General features: G+C 40.7%; 2 protein-coding genes across 2 annotated transcripts; both read right to left on the bottom strand.

Moving 5' to 3' along the window:
• Window positions 1-7,920: 7,920 nt before the first annotated feature.
• On the bottom strand, window positions 7,921-8,593 carry LOC129197633 (feather keratin 1-like). Its single transcript, XM_054806265.1, has 2 exons — window positions 8,555-8,593; window positions 7,921-8,292 (listed from the first exon to the last, which is right to left on the bottom strand). The coding sequence occupies exon 2, from the start codon at window positions 8,269-8,271 to the stop codon at window positions 7,921-7,923; it is 351 nt and encodes a 116-aa protein (XP_054662240.1). The 5' UTR covers window positions 8,272-8,292; window positions 8,555-8,593.
• A 5,856-nt stretch (window positions 8,594-14,449) lies between these two features.
• LOC129197663 (feather keratin 4-like) lies at window positions 14,450-14,794 on the bottom strand. Its single transcript, XM_054806300.1, has one exon. The coding sequence runs from the start codon at window positions 14,792-14,794 to the stop codon at window positions 14,450-14,452; it is 345 nt and encodes a 114-aa protein (XP_054662275.1).
• Between the last annotated feature and the right edge of the window lie 232 nt (window positions 14,795-15,026).

The raw sequence follows: 15,026 nt of genomic DNA on the forward strand, positions 1-15,026 counted from the left end.
TCAAGGTTCGGAACAGGCAGGGTAATTGTTATTGCTCTGAGGATTTCTGGTGACACCCCAACGGCCCCCAAATCACCACATAATTTAGCAACCAATTACCACATAATTGCAGCATTCCTAAACTAGCAAGCCAACAAAGGAAGAATCATACATAATTTTTTCTTTAATTTGTTGATTTTTTAAATGATCTTCCCAATATTTACTGTCATTCTATGTTAATGGCAAAATCTTCTTCATAATGTAAAAAGTGATTATGAAAATAATACCAGAGATTGCTGGGATTTTATGAGCTCCAAGGAATTAGAATACCAAGATATTGCCTGTAAGACAGCATTAGCTTTCCCACCTCTTTCTCCCCATTGATTGTTAGCCAGGAATTATTATTTCATATTGTACTTAAAAGAAATGTGACTAAGGGAAAATATATCCTATCGAAAGAGGGGTATTACTCATTGCTTACATTTACTTATGATTCCCTCCTTAACTGGTATGGTATGATTTAAATGAAGATCTGCCTAGTGCTGACAATTTACGCGTAGGCAAATTTCTCCCAAAGGCTCCAAAGAGGAAGAGAGAGGAAGAACATTGCAAGACACATATTATGATGCACCATAAATTTAATGAGAAGTAGAATTTTTAAAAAATGTACAGCATAAGAAAGCAGTAGGGTTGAATATGGATAAAACTAATCATCCATTTCAAGGCAATGCTTTACAGCTGGACACCCAACTCCTATATGCAACGATAAAAGTTACATTTTTCACCTCATTGGTAACAGAGAAGGGCATTAAATCAGAAATGCCAAGCTCCTGCAGTCCCATTAGCTTAGGGAAAAGCTGAGGGTGGTCAGCAAGCATATGACCATGGTCATGAACTCAGTCCTGCATCCGAATCACACTTTTAAGCTTCTGGTCGTTCCTTTGTGGTTTTTCCCCAACGCATTATCATGGCCCACACCGGTTGTAACGACGGTAGGACCTCCCATAAAGGCCCCCTAGACCTGAATATCCAAGGCTCCCGAGTCCCAGGGAGCTGCCAGAGGAGATAGGGACCCCTCCAGCACTGAGAGCATCCCCTACAGCTGCAGATGCTGAGGATCCCACAGTGGTATTTTGTGGGAAGGAGCTGAGGATCGGGCCGGGCAGGGTCACCACCACAGGAGAGGGCTGGATCACGTATGTCGAGTCCTGGCACTGCCTGACACAGGGCTCGTTGCAGCTGTTTGCCAGCGGGGTTGGGCCGCAGGTGGTGGGAGCACACAGGTCGTAGCAAGACATGTCTGCGGGATGGAACGAAGTCTGAAACACAGGGGAGGAAGTAAATACAAGAAGTTGTAATTACAGTCATGTAATTAAGATGCTAAGATGATGAAGAATGCAAGAAACTAACTAGAGACTACCTGGAGAATGGAATAATGTGTTAGTCTTAGATTGAAAGGAGACTTCAGTGAAGCCCAAGCTCCTCTGTGCTACAGAGGACAGCTCAAGGGGTAGCTCTACCTGCTCCTGAGCAGCTTGGACAGCTCGTTTCCCACAACACTCCTCCAGCACGTATGCAGCTCTGCAATGGGTGAGAAGCGAGGGACAAGTCTTATGATCTCCCGTATGAGACAACTAGGAGAAACTTCACCCCACAACAGAGGGAAGAAGAAAAAACTTCTCAGCAGGTAGAAGTGAGGAGCATAGTCTGACAATGTGGCACTTCCTTGTGAAAGGGAGATGTTATCCTCCCCACAGATAGGCTTATCTCTTAAACAGCAAAAGAAAAAAATATTCTGCCTAATTCTTATTTAATGACACCCCCTCCTCTTTTTTTTTTTTTCCTTCCTTATTTCCTCTTACATCAGTCTTACAGAGAAAGCAGCTTTCTGTCTGTTTCTGAAAGAGGTGGAAATGGGAGTTGACGGTGTCCAAAATAATTTGATAAGCAAATAGAGCAGATAGAAGCTTTACTATTGATATTTCAGTTACAGGTTGCGGAGGTGCTGCAATGGAGGTCTAGTGCCAAAGTATTCAAAGCATTTTAGAAGGAGATGATTCAAATATTTCTGGTCCCAAAGTTCTTAGGAATGGAGGAGGATTATTTTCATGGTATCCTGGTGCAAGAAGGGATATACTTTCAATATTGCTCAGCACACTTTGGAATAATTGACCCCACTTATCTACAGAAAAAATCTCTGAGAAAGCCAAAGCCTCTGTACAGATTCTCCACATTCACTTCTAGTTGCTGAGTAAGTCACACGCAGAGGTTTGAACATCTTAGAACAGACTGATTCAGTGACACAAACGAAAACTGAGTCTGAAGTCCTATGTCCAGCAATTGCCACCCTTCAAAGAACAGCTACCTTCTTTTAGAGAAAGAGCTACTTGCAAGTCTCCCACACACACTGATAAAGAGCATAAACTTTAGACTGCTACAGACAAGACAGCGTAAAAATAAAATACAATGAAAGCAACAATTCAGGGCACTGAAGGATAGTAAGGAGATTCACTTACCCTTTTCGCCAAGGAGGATAAAGCAGAAGTGGATGGCAGCAGCTCTCTCTGTGCTGGCTTTTATATTGTGTCCTAGACTGCCTGAGGACCCAAGACATACTTTGTGCATGTAGCTATTTACCAGCCAATTGCTAAAGACTTCTTGTATGCAAAATATTCCCATCTGATGATTTACTTTTTCCTCACTGTTTGTATTTTTTTACCTTGATTTAATTTCCTCACCATAATGTATGCATTCCACTATAGAGGTTTCTTTTATCTTAAAATTTTATGAGCCCAGTTAATTCCTGGTCAGATCAGCTGATTCATCTGGGTTACTAAAGGAATTATTTTGCATTCTAAGAACAATATATGCAATGTAGGTCATTTGACACAGATGACTACATATATTAGGAAAGACACATGCCAACTCCCCTGTGAAATCCCCCTTCCCTCTTCATGGAGGGCATAAATTTTTGACACGTCACGCTCTGAAAAACCCAGAAGTTACTATTTCTGACTCTGAAATGGACTGTAGGTTTGCCAAAGTCCTCTCAAACAGCCAAAAAAATTCAGAAAATAATATTGTTACAGAAAGCACTTTGCAGAGCTGATTGCACTTTACCAGTCTCAAAGGTATTTACTGGAGAATAGGTTATTTGAGGGACCATATAATTTTACTTTCTTGACTCAGGAGATAGGATGAAAGAGTATCAGCAGTCTGATCTATTCATTTAATATTAAACTACTACACTTCCATGAAGGAATTCGAGACACAGCTCTTCAATTTGGGAACTGAGCGTCAAAGTCCTTAATCTAGGAGTCTGCAGGTTTAGCTTTCTTCCTACATCAAACTCCAGGAAAACAATTCAGGTCAGATTGAGGATGCATATGAATTTTAGGCTAGTCAGAGACACTGGTGCTCAGAGTCTTGCACAAGCTTACCTACAGGGTCATTAAAGTCACCAAAGAGTTTTACATTTGCCCTTAAATTATTATTTTCCCCTACTGTGTCGTGCACTATTATACAAAATTATACTCCAAATTAATGGCAGCTACTTAGAGAAGTTTATAATATTCTTGTTCTTTTTTCCTCTTTTGAAAGCAAATAATGTTGTCCTCATTTTGCATGATCTTAAAGAACATTGCAATGTGCAACAATTCAATTTCTTTTTCAAAGACAATTTCTAGATTAAAAAGTAATTGCATGCAATGCATAAGCAGACTTTAGGGCAGGGATCAGTATTCCAATCTCTCCTAATGTTTAAATCACTTAGCTAGAGACATGCAAATTATCTCTGAACTGTGAGTATCTTCATGAAGATCTCCTGGGAAATAAATGCTGATTGTACACTTTTGAAGAACAAAAGTCTTCAAAGTTCAGAACATATTTTCATCAATGTCTCAGACATGCAAATAACGCACTATCAAAAAAAGTGAAAGTATGTGACACTATTTGAACATGATCAGCATTTAAAATTTGTGACCAGGATTACTAATGAATTTCATGAACTTCCTCATGTTTTTTGATGTAATAAACTGGAGTCCATCCATTCTTTACTTGAAATACAAATACGTATTTGCACAAAATCACGTGTTAAAAACCCCATTCCAATCATCAGTCACTGGATGTCTTTAGATATATGATGACCCCCATCAGTGACACCACTGGCAGAGCTCTCCTATCCCTTGAGATTTACCAGTCTTTCCCCAACGCACACACACAGACACACTGCTGTGGTATCAAAATGTTAAAACATATATTCCTTTATAGCAATAACTATCTATTAACCATAAGAGAAGCATGTGGTTTTGAAAACAAACTCATCAAAAGGTATAATGAAGATTAAAAAAAAAAAAAAATCACAGGTCCCCTCCTGAAGGTGATCATATGTCAGGTTAGCCTGCCTGGCTCAATCCCCACATCCCAGGAGCTGAAGCTTTGGGATATTGGTCATTGGAATATTACAAAGAGTAGTGATCCTAAATCTCACAGTCACTTATCAGGGATGAAATTGCACACTCAGGACTTAAATTAAAAGCTCTTGCTGTGACAGCAGGTGGTATTCCCATGGGCCAGTGTGACGAAAATGCTAAAGAGCAGACAAAATTCCTAACCAAATTGAATTTTGACTCATCCACATTTTGGGAAGGTGGAGTCAGTAAAATGGAGCCACACATATTTAATGATGCAAACCAAAAAGATGAAAGAGACACCACAGATCGTGGTTTTCATCCAATGCCAGGATAAGTCCAGGCAATAAACATAAACAGTAAACAAAACAATTTCACTAGTGGGAACCCTGCCATATGAGGGGGAAAAAAAAAAAAAAAAAAAAAAAAAGCAGGAACTAGTCAGTAAATGTGTAAGAATGTCTCAGATCCTCCAGGCAGCCTGAGGAAGCTATAAAAGCTCTTGCTCTCTTCAGAGCCTTCCTGCCTCTTCCCCTATCCCTGTGTGCACAACAGGCACTACAATTCTGGTTTCAGCTTTAAAAAATTTGGTATTGAAATACATTTTCTCTGTCAGCAGTAGCAAATACTTAGTGTCCTGCAAAAACATCTCATATTATTCTTTTTCCTGCAGGACCAACTTATTCCAGCTATTCAGTGACAGATATTAACAGATGCAAGTTTATAAATCAAGGAAGAGAAGATACAGATGGTTCTTTTGTTTGGAGCATGTGTACTCTACCATGCACTGGTTTTTATGGTGCTGTTTTATTGTCTAGTTCTATGTGTTCTTGCATACACGCTGCCTGAATACGTAGAACCTAGTCTAAGATGGTATGACATTTCCAAAGCAAGCACAGGAACAACTTGAGAGGCAGCACCTGAGCTTGTCCTGCCTAGAAAATTTTCTCTGTAACATGATAATCTAACTCATATTCTGCAGCAGTGAATAAAACACTCTCTGATTAACTACAAAACCAAACAGAGAAACCTTTTACTTTGGGACTGTGCTGTACTTGTTGCTACGATAAGTTTTAACCCAAAGGCACCAGTTTGGGGCAGAAATGAAGGGGGAAAATGATGCTTGAAGATTGCTTTTCTTTCTGTTCTGTAGAAGTGAGCTGCATACCAGGCCTTTCTGCTACAGTTTCTGAATGCTTGAAGGAAAGAGCCCAACGTTGGAAAGGGATTACCTCTATGGAGAGGTTTGGTGCAGTTGATTAGAAGAAAGCTTAACAGAGAATTATAGAAGGGGATTGCAAGAGTAGGAAAATTTACTTTGTCGTGAGAAATGTCATTATCTGCCCACCTGAATATGTTAAAGATACCTTTACTGTAGTGCCCCAGCCATAAGTCTTTGCACCCATGTCGATACTGTGGAATTTTAACTTCTCTGCTGTGTTAGATACATAGGTTGACATCCATAAGAGAAAACTATTTTACAACAACTACAAATGAACGACAACTTCTCTGGAATGCATCCCCTTTGATCAAGCAAGAGCTTCAGTTGAGATAGCAAAAAAATATATTACACATTTAATTCAGACCAACCTTCTGCTGTATTATAATATCAAACTGCTAACTTTCCATTCTCCTCTGTTGTGTATTAATAAAAGCTACTCCTTACAATTATTAATTCTTTCATGGAACTGATGTACCACCTTTAATTTAGTTCCACTAATGACTATAGTCAATATAACTTTGTCAACATCTTTCCCTGACTTTAATTACAGTTCAGCATCAGTCTACAGACACAGACCAAGACTCCAAGCAAGAAATTTCGCAGATATCAGGCTGTGAGCCATATAGGCTAGCAGGACACTGAATCATCCAGAGCCTTCAGGTAGAACTTTTCAAGCCTTCTTCCTTTAGGGACCAAAGCTTCTAGTCTCCAGAGACTACCCTTATTAGAACACAGATGATCAAGCTAGAACAAAGCAATGCCTGATAAAGTTTACATCTACTAGGCACAAGAGGTAGGAGTCAGTTTATAGAGACACACTGAGAAAAGGTTAGAACTTAAAATCTTTTAATCTCTTTCTCCCAGACCAGCAAATTTTAAAGTCCAATTTCCCTGCAAAAACACCACAAAGCCTTCTCTTCCTCCCCTCTAACACTTACCAGGGCTTGATCTCAGCTGCCAAGAGGTGCTGCACCCATCAGAAAGGTCTGGGCTGCACTCCAAGGGGTTCACCAGCTTGCTGCATCCCTCCCACCACTTCTGCTCTGAGCAAGCTCAGCTGTGCTCAGGAAAAGTATAATCTCTCTTTTCTTTTAAAGGGGTCTTCCTAAGTATCACAGATAGGGTAAAGAAAGCCATAATCTTGTTCCAGGTTGCCCAGGTAATAGCAGATATATCCTATTTGTGCAGCAAACTGAAAACAGACGGGTGGAGGTAGCACTTCAGAAAAAGGTTTATCCCTATAATTTCTAGCATTCCTCATGCCCCTGTAGATTTTCCTGCTGCATCTCTCTGTCCTCTTCTCTTGTCTGCTACATCTGCAGCAGGATAAGAAGCAGTATTTCCCTCAGTGAGCTTTTCACTGAAAAAAAGGCTATTCCACCTCTCTTTGAAGGGGAGCTAATCCCCCTTCTCAAATCAGCTTATTGCCCCATTCTCATCCCTCTTCAAAGACATCCAGTTCAAAACAAACATTTTCTCATGAAAGAGCAATCTCAAAACAGTTAAGGGGCCTTTTTCTATCTCCATGGTACATAGGTAAAGGGTCTTTAAAGTGTAAACAGAAGTAGATCCCTTACTTTACGATTTCTTGCTTATGCAACAACAGGGGAGACACCCATTGCAGGCGAACATCATCTCCTTCTAGCCTTTAATAAATTGTCTCGGGCTTGATTTACTGAGTATAGACAAAAGAAAAACTTTTTCCACAACTGAAATCTGATTTGTTCTCCTTTGGCAATTGGCATGAAGTTATTTGCACCGTTTTTTCTGGAACTGATGACTTGCGAAGGGACCTGTTTCACCACAGACAAGTTGGAAAAGGGGCTGGGAGAAGAAAGAAGTACAGGCAGACTCGGAGTATGATGCAGCACAAATTTAATGAGGCTGAGGAATGGAAGGAAGCAATGTAAAGTGTAAGGAATACATTTCCATGGTCCACTAAGGACAGTACCCGCTCATCCCTCTCACAATGACACACTCAGCAAAATGAGATCTTCCTTCTTCATTAAGTGGACTGTACTAATTCAGTCATGCAGAACAATTTCTGATAATTACATATGTTACCTAGTCATTGTCAAATATAAAAAAGCATAAGAGAACAAGACATTTGATCAGAAATATAAAGTAAAGCATAACAAAGACAAGCATAGGCCTGATTTTAGGAGATGCCAAACTCCCACAGCTCCATTAACTTCAGGTGGGGTTGTGGGTATCTAACATCACATCTGAAAACCATGGCCATGAGCTCAGTCCTGCATCGGGTCGTGCTTCAGCGTTCCTGGTCATTTCTTCCTGCTTGCTCCTCACGCTTTAGCACGGCCCATAGAAGCCACTGCGGTAGGTGTTGTAGCGACGGTAGGGCCGGCTGTACCCACTGCCCAGGCCTGAATAGCCAAAGCTCCCAAATCCCAAGGAGCTGCCAGAGGAGATGGGGACCCCTCCAGCACTGAGAGCGCTCCCAACAGCTGCAGATGCTGAGGATCCCACAGCGGTGTTCTGGGGGAAGGAGCTGAGGATGGGTCCAGGCAGGGTCACCACCACGGGAGAGGGCTGGATCACCACTGTCGAGTCCTGGCACTGCCTGACACAGGGCTCGTTGCAGCTGTTTGCCAGCGGGGTTGGGCCGCAGGGGGTGGGAGGACACAGGTCGTAGCAAGACATGTCTGTGGGATGGAGGTAAATCTGAAACACAAAAAAGAAAGAAAAACAATAGAAGAATTTAAACAAAACTCAATTTGTACAGCTGAAATTCTCTGACAAGGGCAGTATATAACAAACTAATAGATTCACAGGGAGCAAGATGTCATTTTTCACCAGATCCAGAGGAAGTACTTTGAAAACAGGGTTGAGCTTGCACTTTCTTTAAGGAGTCTGCTAGGGAAGGTAGCACTAGTGCATCTCAGTCAGGAACTCACCTTGAAGCCTCTATGATTAGTCAACTCACGCAGGAACCAGGGTACACGCTGGTGTTGATAACCTCTTCGTTCACATTGCAGAGTGCCCTAACCACATGGCCATAACGCTATCCTGGGAAAAGGCACTTTAAACACTTCCCTTTGCAGTTGTGGCTGCACACAGGAAAACTATTAGGGCTCTGTGTGTCCTAGAGAAGTGGAGGTAGCCTTCAGATGAAGGCGCTCTGCTGGAACAGGTAAGACTCAGCTTGTTATTCCTGATCCAAGGCTTGCCTCTTTGCTAAACAGTCAATAATTACAAACATCCTACCTAATGTTAATACAGCAAATAACCCTTCAGGTTTCATTCCTATTGCTTCCTCTCATGCATGTTCTATCTTGGTGGTCCCTTCTCCCAGTTTTAGAAAGTGGAAAACAGAAGCTTAAGCACTTAAAATTTGTTCATTAAGAAATGGAAGGACAGGCAGTTGAATTCAGGAACACTTTTAGTTTTGTGTATTGCTATTAATAGTGAAAACATCAGTAGATCTCAGAAGCTGCAGTGCACCTCTGTCCACAGTTGTTTGGAAGATGGAGAAGCAACTGGTTAAAGTCACTCTTTGCCTGTGGAAGAACTACAAATTGAGTTTCAAAGGCAGGCATGGACTGATGATAGTTTTCTGTGTGGAGAGCTGGTGACCCAGGACTGCCAGTATCGGCCAGCATCCCCATGTTCTTCTGATCTTCTGGCCTTAGCTGAATTTTCCAGACCAGCACACTACTCTGAACAGACCCAAGAATTTCTACAGATATTTTGTGTTCAGCTGCAGGATCTGAAAACTTGTTTGGATCCCAAAGTGGAATAAATAGACCTAACTGGCTAATTTGTGTCTAACTGCCCCATTCAATGATTTCGAAAACTGACCACCAACAGAAAATTTCATCTTTCATATGAAAACCCCTTCCTCTCTCAGAGGAAGAAAGCTGAACTTACTACAACATTAGTGAGGAAAAGCTACAAAATCTTCAAGGCAACAGTTCAACCTATAAAGAAAGAATAAATAGGTTCAGACTTACCTTATTCACCAAGGCAAAGAAGGCAAAAGAAATGGATGGAAGAACCTTCAGTTGCTCAGGTTTTTATACTGAGTCTCAGGTTGCCCAACAACTTGGGACATTCTTTGTGCATGAAGTTATTTATGAGCCACTACTGATTACATGGTTTTTTGCCTCAGTATTTGTGTTTATTACTGCTTCACTTCCTTATCTTGTGGCACGTATATCTGACCACAAGTTTCTTTCATCTTAAAATATTCTGGGCCGAGTTAATTTCTGGGAACACTACAATGATTAATTCAGAAGAATTTATTCTGCCTTCAAAACCCTTTTGGATCTGCCTGGTGTCATTAAAGGAGATTAAGCATAATTTACATAATGCAGTCCCTTGTAGCCTCCTCTGCAAGGTAAATACTGTTGGAAATCATAAAGAACTTCAGCTTTTGGAATTCAACCCATAAGCACTTGTAGTTTAGGAATTCAAGCTGCTTTTAGGGAAAAGAGAAGACAGACTGATTTTTTTATTTCCAGAAAATGGCCAGGAATACACACACAATTTTCACCCTACTCCAGCCTCAAAATGAAAGAAGCAGCACAAATACTGTTAAAAGTGAAGGACATTGAATAACCCTGTGGGAGTCGGAGGGGAACTGAAAAGCGTTATGGCTGTGTACAAAGGCTGAGACATAACTAGCAAAACACTTAAGATACTGCTTCTTTGACATGGAAGAAGAAACAAAAAAGTATTAGAAGTGCAGTCTAAGGAGATAATATCAGATGATACCACTTCTGTGGAAGAGTGTGAAGCACAAATCTTATTAATATAGGATCGTTCCTGGATGCCTCTAATTCTGGGCCTGATCTCTTAGGAGTTCTTTAGCTAAAGAACCCACAAATCTACTTTTATTCTTATCTCAGAACCTCAAAACTTCAGCAACAACGTCCACATCCATAAATACGTTGCATTGCTTGGTGACGTTCGTTCTCAAGGAAGAGTTCTGCAACAGATAAGGCTCTGCAAAACTCAGCTGTGGAGGCAGAAGTCACATACAAGAATTCTTCCTCTCCTGTTGCAGCATTCATTTCTCCAGCATGTCTCTGCAGCGTCTGGTACAGATGTGTATAGACACAATGGTAGCCAGTCGGAGAAATGTCAAAAGTATATAAAGTATCAGTAATTTCTTCACTTGCAGCCAATTTTTCTGCAGTCTTTGGATTGCACAATGATATTGAGCCTCTTCTACAGGGGGGGCTTGCGGGATAAATAATAAAGGGGTAAAATGCATAAGCAATCCTAGACACAGAGATTAGTAGTGAGATTTTTGCTCTCCTAGCACTTTAACTACTGAGACATGTAAATCATCTCTAAATTAGGAGCACCTTTGTGAAGATCCCCTGGGAACAGAAACTTGTTTGGCTTGGTCATAGGTTCCTGAGAACTTCAAAGTTTATCAGAAGCTTTTATTAAAGTGCTAGGCATGCAAAGTATCATATTATGTGCAAATTTAAGATATGTGACCCATATATGAATTCTCATATCACTTCTGTAATAATATATTATTAAGATTTGGGAGTGCAGGTCAGTCATTGGGTTCTAAAATTTATGTCATTGTTCCTGGCTGCAGAAATTACAGCTATTTTATTTTTAATTAAAAAATAGCTTAAGGTTTGGTTTAAGCAATCTCGTATTTCAAGGAGATTCTCAAATAAATTGCCCTAGTCTTTTTTAGCTTCACCAACCCTGTCCATTCCTCCATACTTCTCCATATTCTGAGGGATTAGCAGGCTTTTCTCAAAAATAATTTCCTCTATAGCAGCTGGTATATAGCAGCTATTTGAGGAATTAATTTGCATAACAGTATCCATAGATTATTTTAATCTTTTTATTATTATTATTCCTTCATTCAAGCTTGGAAAACACAAAATACTCTTAAAATCAGACTATGAGTTTAAAAAAAAATGTAAAAATGTTTTCAGAGATGTCTATAGCCTTCCTTGAAAATAATTACAATAATTATTGTTCTAACTCCAGCCACTTTGTTGTACAGTCAGAATGACTTAATGGCCTGATCTTTGAGATGAATTAAAGTGAGTGAATCAGAAGTTCACAGCTTTTTTTATATAATCAAGGGCAGACCTATATATTCAGGTTATAATTAAAACTTTTTGCATAATGGGAGAACATCCTCCTGAGACACCTGTGAGTGACTAAATGTCTAAAAACAAAATTCTTAATCAAAATGGAACTGGAAGCTTACTCACAATAACCCCCACCTAATGGCTCCAGACACAAAAGCGACTCTAAAAATCTGTGCATAGAGAAACAGGCACACAGAAAATGGAAGTTTCCCTGGCAAGAGGCATGCCATTTGCAAAAAAATTTTGAACTATAATTAATTAGCTTATTATAAGGAAACAGATGCCTCAGAGGCTTTGAGCAGTTGAACAAATCTGTAAAAGTTCTTGCAACTCAGAGCCCTCCTATACCATTCCCTTCTCCCACCACTCACAACAGCTCTGATAGTTCTCACTTTTATCTCAGACCTCATTCTTAACTAATTGCACTAATATAGATGCTTATTAACAGCAGCTCATCAACAGCATTAGCAACAGCCTGTGTATCCTACACAGCCATTCGTAGCTCACACAATAACCTAGGGCACCTGGTTCCAGGCCACGGAGAGTGGATGCTGCTAATGCCCTCACTGTATTACCAATTTCTGGCTTACTGCTTAAAACAAAAGATGTAGCTGTAGCTTAAGGTTGTTTTGTTCAGTCAGGCTGGATGCCTCTGCGTAGCGTTGCTGTTTCTATTGCAACCCATCACTTGTTATTTGCTGTAATTTGCTGTTTGGCCCAGGCAGCTGAATAGTACAGGCTGTGTGTGTAATCTGAGTTGCCTTTTGGAGTAGGCAAAGCCTGTGACTTGAGCTTCACAACTTCTTGCTGCTCAGATAGCTCCCCTGAAGGCAAAGGTGTTCAAATACAGGTAGATATGCAGCCCTCAAAGTTCATACCTTAACATAGCTATTTTCATTGTTAATGTTATTCAAATACTGTTATGAAGCACTTTAAAATGACTGAAGTTTGAGGTTTGGTTTTGCATCTTACTGTGGTCTAATAAGCTTAAACAATTTATGTCACAATTTCCCTTTTTGTCAAAAAGTAAATGTAACTAACTACTGCATACAGATCTGTGGAGTATTTCTGTAAAGAATCAGGTGTAACGTGGTCATTATGCTGGAATTCAATGGGGAACAGTAGAAGAAAACAACAACAAAAAATAATTTACACTGGAGGGAAGAAATTATCTACTCACCAGAAACTCTGCGAAACACCACACCCACAATGGGTGGGCTTTAGTTAGTTTTCAAATATGTTTGAATAATTTTTCAAATGCAGATTTTAATTATAGTTCACATTGTAAGAGTGCGATTAGTATTTCTCTGCCCGTGGCCCTGTGTGTCAGATCCACCTTCCTTGCAGAACGATGTTTTGGTGCCACCAAGGCTGATGGATATGTACTTGTAATCCATCGCCTCAGAGGAAGGGATTGCCTATAATCATTGGTATAAACCCTTTTCACAAGGCATCTTTTCTTTCTGACAAGGGTTACATGAGATATCACTCACCTGCATTTTGCTGCAATTGCATGCCAGGTTCCTGATTTTACCTTTATTTCCATTAGTCATTTAGGAAGGAAAGGACCACAGCCTACTTGTTTGGAGCTGGAGACCCAGGACTAACACACATTCATTTAAAACCTTTCCATCCCAGTAAGAAAACAAGGCTTTTCATACTCAAAACAAACTTTGAAATTACAGACCTTTGCATGGAGTGAAAATTCAGCCTGTCCTTTAACTCCACAGATGCCTGCAACCTGTGAGCGTACACGAGTACCTCTGCCAAACCCAACTATTTCAGCACCAGCCCATGAAGATCCGCGCAGGAGCTCGGTTTACAACATGAGACGCATATCTTCATTTAAGTAGCCTTAGATAGGTTGGCATTAATTGCAAAAATATTCAATAAAATTTGCAGGGGGGGAGTAGGTCTTCTCTTAGAGCATTCCCCCCAAACTCCCTATGATCTTTCTTCTTTGGGGTCCCACTTTGCTCAGACCGTGGCCATCAGAAACGCTTTCTGATGAACAAGAGGAAATTGATACCAAGCGGTTTAAGTGCAGTGGTGAAAGGGAAGGAAATGTAGCAAATCCATAGTACTTGTAGCCAAAGTACCCACTCTGTGTCTGCTTTGCTACAATATCTCTAATTTATTTCCGCTACAAGCATTTACTGTGTTACAAAGCATGTACTTTGTTTATATATTGTTCCCAAAGTTTCCTGGCGGTAAAATGATTTCTTGGCATAGAGGTCATCAGCCAAATCCTTACTTCTAGTGAACTTGGAAAAGTAGCTTTCAATTAATAAAAGAGAGGAACAGTAAGATATTTTACAAAAAGCGAGCTGCTAAAAGTTTTTCAAACAAAGACCAGGAGACTTGGATTGTGATGCAGCATAACTTTAATGAGAGCAAAAAGCAGAATAAAAAAAGTACAAAGTATAAGTATATATTTCTAGGATTCAGTAAGACAACAACTAATATGTCTTTACATCCTGGGTTTCTTTTCTCAGTGCTGCTGTGAACTGGGACAATAAGGTTCCATCTACAGCAACAGAAAAAAAAAAATGTTTCATCAGAAGTATGAAGTATTCAAAGAATAAGACAAGCAAAGGCCTGATTTTAGGAGATGCCAAACTCCCACAGCTCCATTAACTGGGGTTGTGGGTATCTAACATCACATCTGAAAACCATGGCCATGAGCTCAGTCCTGCATCGGGTCGTGCTTCAGCGTTCCTGGTCATTTCTTCCTGCTTGCTCCTCACGCTTTAGCACGGCCCATAGAAGCCACTGCGGTAGGTGTTGTAGCGACGGTAGGGCCGGCTGTACCCACTGCCCAAGCCTGAATAGCTCCCAAATCCCAAGGAATTCCCAGAGGAAATGGGCACTCCCTCAGAGCTGAGGGTGCTGCCCACGGCTGCAGAGGTGGTGGATCCCACAGCGGTGTTCTGGGGGAAGGAGCTGAGGATGGGTCCGGGCAGGGTCACCACCACAGGAGGGGGTTGAATCACATACGTCGAGTCCTGGCACTGCCTGTTGCAGGGCTCGTTGCAGCTGTTTGCCAGCGGGGTTGGGCTGCAGGGGGTGGGAGGACACAGGTCGTAGCAAGACATGTCTGTGGGATGGAAGTAAATCTGAAATACAGGGAAGAAAGTAAACGCAATATAAAAGCTGTATTGAGTTTATAAAAGTCATGTAAGAGGACAACATATATGAAAGTGCCCAGGGAAGGTGGTCAGAGAGATAATCACTTATTAAATCAAAATCCACAGCAGGCAGTCTGTAAATAGCATAGAGGTTTCTCTTATTTTTAGAAGGCTGCTGGAGGATGTCTCTGCTCTGCAG

Source organism: Grus americana, chromosome 29 (genome assembly GCF_028858705.1).
Source record: "Grus americana isolate bGruAme1 chromosome 29, bGruAme1.mat, whole genome shotgun sequence".
In the NCBI taxonomy this organism is placed as follows: Eukaryota; Metazoa; Chordata; class Aves; order Gruiformes; family Gruidae; genus Grus; species Grus americana.

What these genes read in the sequence shown, in the direction of transcription:
- LOC129197633 (XM_054806265.1), bottom strand. Translation starts at nt 8,271, where the DNA reads ATGTCTTGCTACGACCTGTGTCCTCCCACCCCCTGCGGCCCAACCCCG.
- LOC129197663 (XM_054806300.1), bottom strand. Translation starts at nt 14,794, where the DNA reads ATGTCTTGCTACGACCTGTGTCCTCCCACCCCCTGCAGCCCAACCCCG.